At 52.5% G+C, this 9738-nt stretch overlaps 1 protein-coding gene across 1 annotated transcript; it reads left to right on the top strand.

Moving 5' to 3' along the window:
• The first annotated feature begins 6853 nt into the window (after positions 1-6853).
• On the top strand, positions 6854-8017 carry SOWAHD (sosondowah ankyrin repeat domain family member D). Its single transcript, XM_060138829.1, has one exon. The coding sequence runs from the start codon at positions 6854-6856 to the stop codon at positions 8015-8017; it is 1164 nt and encodes a 387-aa protein (XP_059994812.1).
• Positions 8018-9738: the final 1721 nt, after the last annotated feature.

Below are 9738 nucleotides of genomic sequence, written 5' to 3'. Positions count from 1 at the left end.
AGACCACTGCTTGAATAGTGTCTACCTTGTTTTAGGGCATCAACGAGGTCATGAATGCAATGTGCTCGGCACATATTAAGTCCTCAGTGAGTATTGGCTCTTTGGCTCTTATGATATCCTCTATACGAGTGATGCATTAGAGGCAGTGTGAAATGATGGTGAAAAGCAAGAGCCTTGCAGTCAGGCAAAGTTGGATGCGTTCCCCTGCCACTTACTAACTGAGAGAATGTGACCAATGAACTTCGCAGGATTTCCCTGGTAGCGCGGTGGTTACGAATCTGCCTGCCAATGCAGGGGACACGGGTTTGTGCCCTGGTCCACGAAGATCCCACATGCCTTGAAGCAACTAAGCCCGTGCGTCACAACTACTAAGCCTGTGCTCTAGAACCCACGAGCCACAACTACTGAGCCCACGTGCCACAACTACTGAAGCCCGCACGCCTAGAGCCGGTGCTCCGCAACAAGAGAAGCCACCAAAATGAGACACACACGCACCGCAACCAGAGAAAGCCCACGTGCAGCAACGAAGACCCAATGCAGCCAAAAATAAATAAATTAATTAATTAATTTAAAAATCCTTTCTCCTTCCCACTTCCTTTAAAAGAAAAACAAACAAACTTCGCTGGGCCTCAATTTCTCATTAGTCCCCATCTCTTAGAGTTGTTATAAAGATTAAGAGAGATAATGCACTCTTTTGGTAACAGCTTCATTGAAATATAATTCACATACCATAAATGTCACCATTTTAAAGTGTACCATTCAGTGGGTTTTAGTATGTTCACAAGGTTGTACAACCACTGCCAATATCTAATCCAGAACACTTTCATTACCCCAAAAAGAAACCTGTGCCCATTAGCAGTCGCTCTCCATGCTCCCTTCCCCTCCCCTACTCCCCCCACCTAGCCTAGGCAACCACTAACTTACTTTCTGTCTCTGTGGACTTGCCTCTTCTGGACATTTCATATAAATGGAATCAGACTATATGTGGTCTTTTGTGTCTGGCTTCTTTCACATAGCACAGTGCTTTCAGGGTTCCTCCATGTTATATGTAGCAAGCATCATTACTTAATTCCTTTTTATTACTGGATAATATTCCATTGCATGGATATATCACATTTTGTTTATCCCCTCATCAGCTGATGGAGACTGGGGCTGTTTCTACCTTTTGGCTATTGTGAATAGTGCTGCTATGAATACTCGTGCATGATAAGGCATGTTTAATGCTCAGCACAGGGCCTGCCAGGCACCTAAGTGCTCAATACCAGTAGGTGGTTGCTCTCCTTATCATTAGGGAGTGCTACATTGGGAGATTTGGGACCCAGAGTGCCTGGATGTCAAAAAGGGTAGGTGAAAGTCACCAAGGACAGCATTCATTTACTGCACAGTGTCACCGAGAGCTGTCCCTGCCCACCTCACCCAAATAAGTAAGGCAGTGTGACACAGAGGCATGAGCACAGACCCACTCCACCACTTTTGAGCTGTGTGATGCCGGGCAAGTCACTTAACCTCTCTCAACCTTGTGTGTAAGTTGGATATAATTAGTCTTGTCTACATATCTCACAGGCTTGCTGCCTGGGTCAAAGAGTTAAGTTAAAAATATGGGGCTTCCCTGGTGGCGCAGTGGTTGAGAGTCCGCCTGCCGATGCAGGAGACGCGGGTTCGTGCCCCGGTTCGGGAAGATCCCACATGCCGTGGAGCGGCTGGGCCCGTGAGCCATGGCCGCTGAGCCTGCGCGTCCAGAGCCTGTGCTCCGCAACGGGAGAGGCCACAACAGTGAGAGGCCCGCTACCGCAAAAAAAAAAAAAAAAAAAAAAAAAATGAAAGCACTTTGAAAACCATAAAGCATTATTATTCCAAACCTTACATATTACAGAAACTAACGGCTCTCGAATAGAGTAAGGAAGCACTTTGTTCCGCTCACCATTCTCCCTCTCTCTCCAGCTTGTTCACATTCTCTTCAACATGACACCCTGGCCTTCTCACCACAGCCCCTGATGCTAGTACCTCCTTCCTTGCATCTACTTAAGGGCCAAGGGTGAGCAGCCTGATCCTGGGTAAAAACCTGAATTCACATCAAGAAAAAGCCTGCCATGTCTCTATTTCCAGGTAGAAATCTGTGCGACCTTTCCGGTTTTCTCAATAGCTAGCTGGTTAGAGCGCCCTCGTGTGTCTCCACGTGGTAATACCTGAGGTCTTTCCTGAGAGGTGACTTTTTCATCGCAGCCTCAGTAAAAGGTGTAATGGAAATTTTTTTCTCGTCACACTTCATGGCCCATGCTTGACACTTGGACTCCAGTTAAGCCATTGCAGCCCGAGTCTTAGGCAGGTTTCCTGCTTGCGCTCAGGCCTAAAGATTTCTTCCTGCTCCCTGCCCACACCTTTCTCCTCAGTCATTTTGAAAAACCCTGGTCTCACCGTTCACAGATGTCAACTTGGTCTTACCACCTTCTATTATTCCAAGCTTATCCAGCTCCCAAAGTAAGATCATATGTTTTTCTAAAAAGGGAAGAAAGTAAATCCAAAATAATAGAAAAGTGTGTTTTAAGTGTTTACTATATATATAAAACTATATATATAAATATATATATATTTACTATATATAGTAAAACTATATATATATGATTTGTTCTATAGTCTAAGGAAAAGGTATCGAGAATGTTAAACCTTTCACAGGGGTCTCCTCATGGAAAGCCCTGACACTTGGGAAGGGGTAAATGATGATCAGAGACAGTGATGTCTGGCAGTGCGTGCTTGCGTGCGCGCGCACACGAACACATGTTTACACACTCTCACACGCTCTTCTGCTCAGGGAGCTTTCTCTCTCGTGGCTTTCTCTCTCACTGAGAATCATGTGATGATATCAGCTCAGGTCTTTGGAGGAAAGAAAACTTATATTTTATATCTGGAACCTCAAGAATGTTCCCTGCAGGGACTTCCCTGGTGGTCCAGTGGTTAAGACTGCACACTTCCATGGCAGGGGGCGTGGGTTCAGTCCCTGGTCGGGGAAGTAAGATCCCACATGCCACGCGGCGTGGCAAAAAAAAAAAAAAAAAAGTTCCCTGCTCCCTCCATCAGCTACCGCTATGAAAGCCTGAGGGACTTTACTTCCCATATTCTACACATTCCCCTCATGCCTGCTCTGCAGCCATGGATTTTTCTGAATCCATGAGCCCCATTGGCAAACTCCACTGCGAGCCAAAGATACATGTGCTTTTGGCTTCACCCCAGGAGCATGTTCCTGAAAAGTTGCGGGCAAATTAAATTTTTGCAGGTCAGTTATGATTCCCCACCGGCTTCCAATGAGACTTGAGCTGCGCTCTCTCCTCCTCAAGATTGATTTTCAACACTTCAGCTTGAAGTTTCTCTGCCTCTTGCCATCCTCCCTGACAGTTAAACCTCATCTGGAAAATGAAGAACCTGACCGAGGAAACATTAAGAATTCTCGAATAGTCCAGGACCTATAAAAAATACACTAGAGAGGCTGCCATTTGGAAAAGACACCAGGTACCACCATTCAAACTGCAAACCCTCACCCTACATCCAGCTTTTGGAGAGGCTATTTCCAAGGGCTTGAGGGGTTTTGCCCCACTCTCTTGGGGGGCAGCAGCTGCCTCGGGGGATGGGCATTTTCAGTTTAGGAGGATCTTTACTACCCTTCTGCTTTCTGTTCTCTTCACCCCACTCCCAGGTGTCAGATTCCAGAGACCTGTTGACTGAAGAAAAACACACAACCCAAAAGTTGCAGGTTATGTTTTATTCAGCGGACTTACTGAGGACTCTAGCCTGGGAGGCAGCCTCTCCGAGAGCTCTAAGGAACTGTGGCAAAGAAGTAAAGGAGGAGTCACGATATACAGGAGTTTTTGCAAGAAAAAATAAAAACGTGTTCAAACATCAAAGACTACAGCTAATCACAGAAAACAGACATCTCAAAGTAGTGATTTTAGCCTCCCCCCCTTTTTTTTGGCCATGCCGTGCAGCTTGTGGGATCTTAGTTCCCCGGCCAGGGATTGAACCCAGAGCCCTCAGCAGTGAGAGCATAGAGTCCTAACCAATGGACCACCAGGGAATTCCCTAGCCCTTTTCTCTGTATGGCAAGATGCAAGAGTCTGGGCTCATGGAAATTATTCCTTAGATAAGCATCTTAACTATCTAGGGCCAGTATCCTGTTTTTCTCCATCCTGAGTTCCCCTCAGGGCGCGCCGTGGGGCCGTGGGGGACGGTGGCTGCAGGGGCTCCTGGCTTGATGGTAGTTGACTTTCATTGTTCACTGGACTAGCAGGCAGCATTCTTTGTTTACTGGAATGGCAGGTGATACTCTTTGTCTACAGACCCTCTCTCCCGAAATAGAGATGGGTGCTGTGGTCCCGGGGAACCATGTATGCAACTGGTGACCTAGACAAAGCACTTGGTAAGTAAAGAGTTGCTAGGGAAGCACCTTGGCTCTGGTCTCTGGCAACAGTTAAGCAAGGGCACGTGTGCCCTGGGTCTGTGATGCTGGTCAGGCGACTGCCCTTGCAGTCTTTGAACCGGAACCAGAGATATTATTAGTGCTGATAGCGAAGGGAACTGCCTGCTTAGTGGCGAGAAAAATTAATAGTCCAAGCGTTCTCCCATCCTGCATTCTCCATGCTGGCATTTTGATTAAAAGAAATACTGCTGCAGCTGTTTGCATATTCTAGAAGTGTGTGTGCATGTGTGCGGTTTAGTGTTTACAGATTTGGGGTTGTGGAGGGGAGTTTCCAGAGCAACGGAAGTAGCTGCTTGTCAGTCAGGGTTCATTTTGAAAATGAAAGCCTGAAAGCTTGGGGCCCACTCTGGGCCTGGGCCTGGTCTCCGAGAAGCCGGCAAAAGCCAGGAGTTGGCTTTGGTTAGTCAGCTCAGTGAAGCAACCACTTGATCACCTTTTGCCTTTTTCTTTTACGAATTGACCAAGTCTATGAGCTGCTTTTGGTGTCCTGCAGATTCAGTCTGAGGCAGGGATGTGGGAGTGGGCATCGAGGTTCTGGCCGAAGACACCTCCCCCAACACGTACACACACGATTACATTTCTCCAGGCTGCCAGACCAGAACGAGGTAACCTATTTCTCACACACCTACTAGGTACACAAGGGTAGTATGACTAGTCATCAAAGAGTTCAGTTTAATTGGCATATGTCAGAGTAAAGGGAGAGAAATACAACACAAGGCTGTCTGTTCTGGGTGCCGGAGGAGTAATACAAACAGATGGTTGGGGGAGTGAGGGATCACTCTGGGCTGGGGTAATCGGAGGAGGCTTACTGGAGAAGGTGGCAACTGAGGCCAACCTTGAAGGACAGGGGGGAGAACTTCACCAAATAGAAGCTATGAGGGAGGACATTCTCGGTAGAGGAGGGCAAGTTCAAGATATGCTCAGGTTAGAACAAGTCCATCCGTTTGGCTGGAATTTGGGATTTGTGTGAATGGTTTGCTGTTGATAAGCTTGGTTTGAAGGCCAGATCCTCTGCGCCAGAACAAAGGCTGCGGTGTCACACAGACTTGCTCTGCCACTTCCTTCGGGGTGACCTTGGGCAAATGGCCTAATCTCTTTGCAAAGTGAGGACAGTAACAATACTTAGCTCTTGAGATCCTTGGGCGGGTGATATAATGAACATATATAAAGCATTTAGCAGAGTGGCACATAAAAAGTATTTTAAAAAATGGATTACAAATGCATAGGCTGTCATGAAGGAAAGCTCCAGCTCTTTAGGGCTGACCCCAAATATCTGAGGGCAAAGGTGGAAAAGCCTCTGATACCTTCCATCACTGTGGGACCCAGTAGAGTGGGCTGGCTTGGCCTGAGTCCCCATTCCCTCTGGCCTAGACTGTTGGAATAGTCTCCTGGCTTTCTGCCTCTGCCTCTCCCATAATCATCTTCCTAAAGACCACCTTAATCATGGCTGTATTCCTCTCTGGCTCAAGAACCTTCTATGGCTCCCCACTGCTCATGACTGAACTCCCTAACATGGGGCGGGGGGGAGGCAAGAACTACCATTTATTGAGAGAAGAGCCAAGAGGATGCTAATGTTAGGACTAAAAAGGTAAAATACCCTCCTCTTTTAAAAGCCTTGAAACTCGGAATTCGCGGAAATCAGCAGGTCCCTCAGGGAGAGAGCGGGATGCATCTCTGAAGAGGGTAAGGCGTTCGTGGCCGATGACTCAGATTCACCAGTACCTGCTTCTTCAAGCCAAGCTGGGAAAGGTTAAAGAGAAGAGGGCGGAGAGAGGAGTAGGGAGCCTCGGGGAAGCAGGGGGTAGCCCTTCTCAGTTCCCTGGAAGGGCTTTTACGCCTGGACACTTTCTCGAATTTCTCTGTAGGAATCCCGGGCAGCTCCGGCGCTGCGGGAAGGGTCAAGGCCACACAAAGGGCAGTGCAAGCGAACCCGAGTCACATGGGGCAGCCAAGCCGCCTCCGTGAATGCGAGGCGCGGGACAAAGACGGCTCGGGGACAAAGTGCAGGGAGACTCCTGAGGAGATAAGAGGGAAGGGCGAAGGAAGGGGCGGAGAGCGACCGCCCCGGAGCTGTAAGGACCGCGCTGCCGGAGGCCTTGGCTGGAAGCCGAACTCAGCCCACCGCGGAGGGGGCTCCCTAGAGCCTCTTCACCCAGCAACTGCGGGGATGCTGAGAACCCGGCTGCTGGGGCAGCTGGGCTGCTCCCGTTGGCGCTCGGGGCTAGCGCGCAGCCCGCCCCCGCGTCCGCCCCACAGTTGCCCACGCCGTGCGGGAGGCGGGGCCGCCCAGCTCACCTGGCCGTTTGGGGCGGGGCCGCCCGCGACCCGGGGAAGCGGAGGTGGCGGCGGTACCCGGGGTGCAGGAAAGGGGCTCTACCCGGGGGCATGGCCGGAGCTCCCACCCCTCCAGGCCCCCCCACCGCCCGTGCCGGGGGCCCTCCCTCGGCTCGCTCGCGCTCTCCCTCCCTCTTCTCCCCTCCTTCGCTCCCTCCCTCCGAGCCCAATTGCTCAAGCCGCTTCCTTCCCCAACGCCAGCGCCAGTTCCTCTCTTGGTGGGGCCCGGGAAGGGCAGCAAACGCTAGACACTGGAACAGCCGCGGCGGCAGGACCATGGCCGAGCCCCGAGGGGCCGCGAAGCCGGCACCCAAGGCCTCCTTCGCACCGACCGAGCTCAGCCTGCGGAGCGCCCCGCAGCCCCGCCCCTCGAGAGTGGACACCGTCAGCCTGGGCAGGTACCGGGGCAACGCCACCACCGCCTTCCACCGCTCGGTGATGCCCTCGGGAACAGGCTCGGGGCGCCGGCGGGGAGCGCTGCGGGAGCTGTTGGGGCTGCAGGGGGCGGCTCCCGCCGGGTGGCTGTCGGAGGAGCGCCCCGAGGAGCAGTCCCCGGGCGGGCCGAACGCACCGAGCGGTAGCGGGCTATGCCTGGAGCCCCGGGAGCACGCGTGGATACTGGCGGCCGCTGAGGGCCGCTTTGAGGCGCTGCAGGAGCTGCTGGAGGTCGAGCCGGGGCTGCTCCTGCGGGGCGACCCGATCACGGGCTACACGGTGCTGCACTGGCTGGCCAAGCACGGGCGCCACGAAGAACTCATCCTGGTGCACGACTTCGCCCAGCGCAGGGGGCTGCGGCTCGACGTGAGCGCCCCGGGTAGCGGCGGCCTCACGCCCCTCCACCTGGCGGCCCTGCAGGGCCACGATATGGTCGTCAAGGTGCTGGTGGGCGCCTTGGGGGCAGACCCCACGCGCCGCGACCACAGCGGCCACCGGGCCTGTCACTACCTGCGGCCCGACGCGCCCTGGAGCCTGCGGGAGCTGTCGGGGGCCGAGGACTGGGAGACGGCGGGCAGCAGCGAGCGTAACAACGCCAACAACAACAGCAGCGGCGGCGGCGCCGCGTGTACGCCGAGACGCGCCTCCAGCGCAGTGGGCTCGTCGGTCGTGGAGACAGCGGCGGCGGCGCCCGCCAAGGGGAAGGACTCCGTGGGCAGACGGGTGGCGCAAATTCAAGGCCTTCTCCGCCATATGTTCCCCTTCTTCCAGGACCGTTGAAGGAGACGGAGACTGGAGAGCGTGGAGGGACCAAGACGCTGCGGCGGGGCCGTGGTCCCGGGTGGTCCCTGGCGGTCCCTGGCGGTCCCAGGTGGTCCCGGGTGGTCCCTGGCGGTCCCGGGTCCCACCGAAGGGGCGGCGCCTCGGACGCAGCTCGGGCCGCAGCCGTGGGCGCTGGTCCTGCAGGGAGCAGATCACCTCGGGGTCCGTCTCAGGCACCTGTCTCAGGAGTACAGACACCGGCCAGGAGACGCGGGGTCCAGGGCACGCCTAACCGAGGGAGACCAAGGACCAAGCCTTCCTGGCGCCGAATCCCCAAACTACAGGATTGAGTTAGGAGCAGAAGCGTGGTCCTGCTTAGGAGAGGGAAAGTTAGCTTCCAGTGGACATTTCTGGGCAGGTGGAAGCTCTGGGTTTATTAGGAAACATTTGCTAGAAGAATGAGTTAAGATTGTAAACCACTGACGCAGAGGCAGCGCCTAACTGCAGGCCTGACTCGGCTGTTAACGGGTCACTTTGTGAGGGCAGGCTCAGCCCCTGTCAACCTGCTCCTGAGACAACCAGGCCTTACCCATACGGTTTGGTTTCTAATGTATCACGAATGACTTCTTAAGCATATTAAAGTAGCATATGTTTTCCTTTCACATTACAAAGCTGTCCTTTGAATGACTTCTTTTTTTTCCATCAACCACCTCTTCCCTGTGTTTGCAGGGAAGAGGTCACCAACCCACGGCTGCGAGCTAGTGATCCGGAACAGTCTCTGGATCTCATTTGCACAGCGAGTGGCCAAGGTGTGCACCAAAGGAGCTACTTTCCCCTTGGCTCTGAGTAGAGACACACAGTTTACCTGTCTCCTGGGCTCTTTAGCATCTAGGTCTGGCCTCTTGCACAAGTCTCATCCCAGAGGAGTTGTCTGCAGGGAGCAGAGGGGAGGTAAAAGGAAAAAGCCTCCAAATATGTATTTCTAATATTTCCTGGTGAGTCATGTAATTTACCTTGACTTCTGCCCTCCAATGAGACACACCCCCTGGCATTTTTTCCAAGATAGGATTTTAATCATCAGCATTGTGGGTTTCTTTTAGTTACATTTACAGGTGGGTTGATTTGAGCTGAAAGGAGGGAGAAGCAGTTGGTGGCTGGAAATCCATGCTGCTTTCGAGAACAGCATATTTTCAAAATAGCACTGTATCCCTGGAGGGTTGGGTAGCCCTTGCAATGGACTGCTGTGTCCCCAGCCCTCCCATCCCAGTCCTCTAAGGCCAGGGAGGAACTGAGTCACAATAAAACACAGCCCAGAGACACCACCCTGAGCCCATCTGTCCAGGTTTCCATCTCTGCCTGGCAGGCCTGTTTGCCCCTTCTGTGCTCAAAACGTTCCCACCTGCCCTTAATAACGCATTAGATTCTTCCCATCCATGAAATGATCCAAATCTTTCCTATTGATTCTCAGCCTGTCCCGTGTCTCTAGGAACTATACCTTAAACATATTTACAGTGTAATGTAGCATTTCCTTTTTCTTCTTCTAAATGAACTTCTTTGGGAATTCCTCCGCCATCCAGTGGTTAGGGCTCAGCGCTTTCACTGTAGGGTCCTGAGTTCAATCCCTGGTTGGGAACTAAGATCCCACTAGCCGCGCGGCAGAGCCAAAAAAAGAAAAGAAACAAAAATGAACTTCTTTGATGTTTGCAGTGGGAGGGTGAGCAGCTCCTGGCTTGTGGCAT

This window comes from Lagenorhynchus albirostris, chromosome X (genome assembly GCF_949774975.1).
Source record: "Lagenorhynchus albirostris chromosome X, mLagAlb1.1, whole genome shotgun sequence".
NCBI lineage: Eukaryota > Metazoa > Chordata > Mammalia > Artiodactyla > Delphinidae > Lagenorhynchus > Lagenorhynchus albirostris.
Note: the sequence above shows the minus strand (reverse complement) of the source record. Positions and strands in the feature narration are given on the sequence as shown.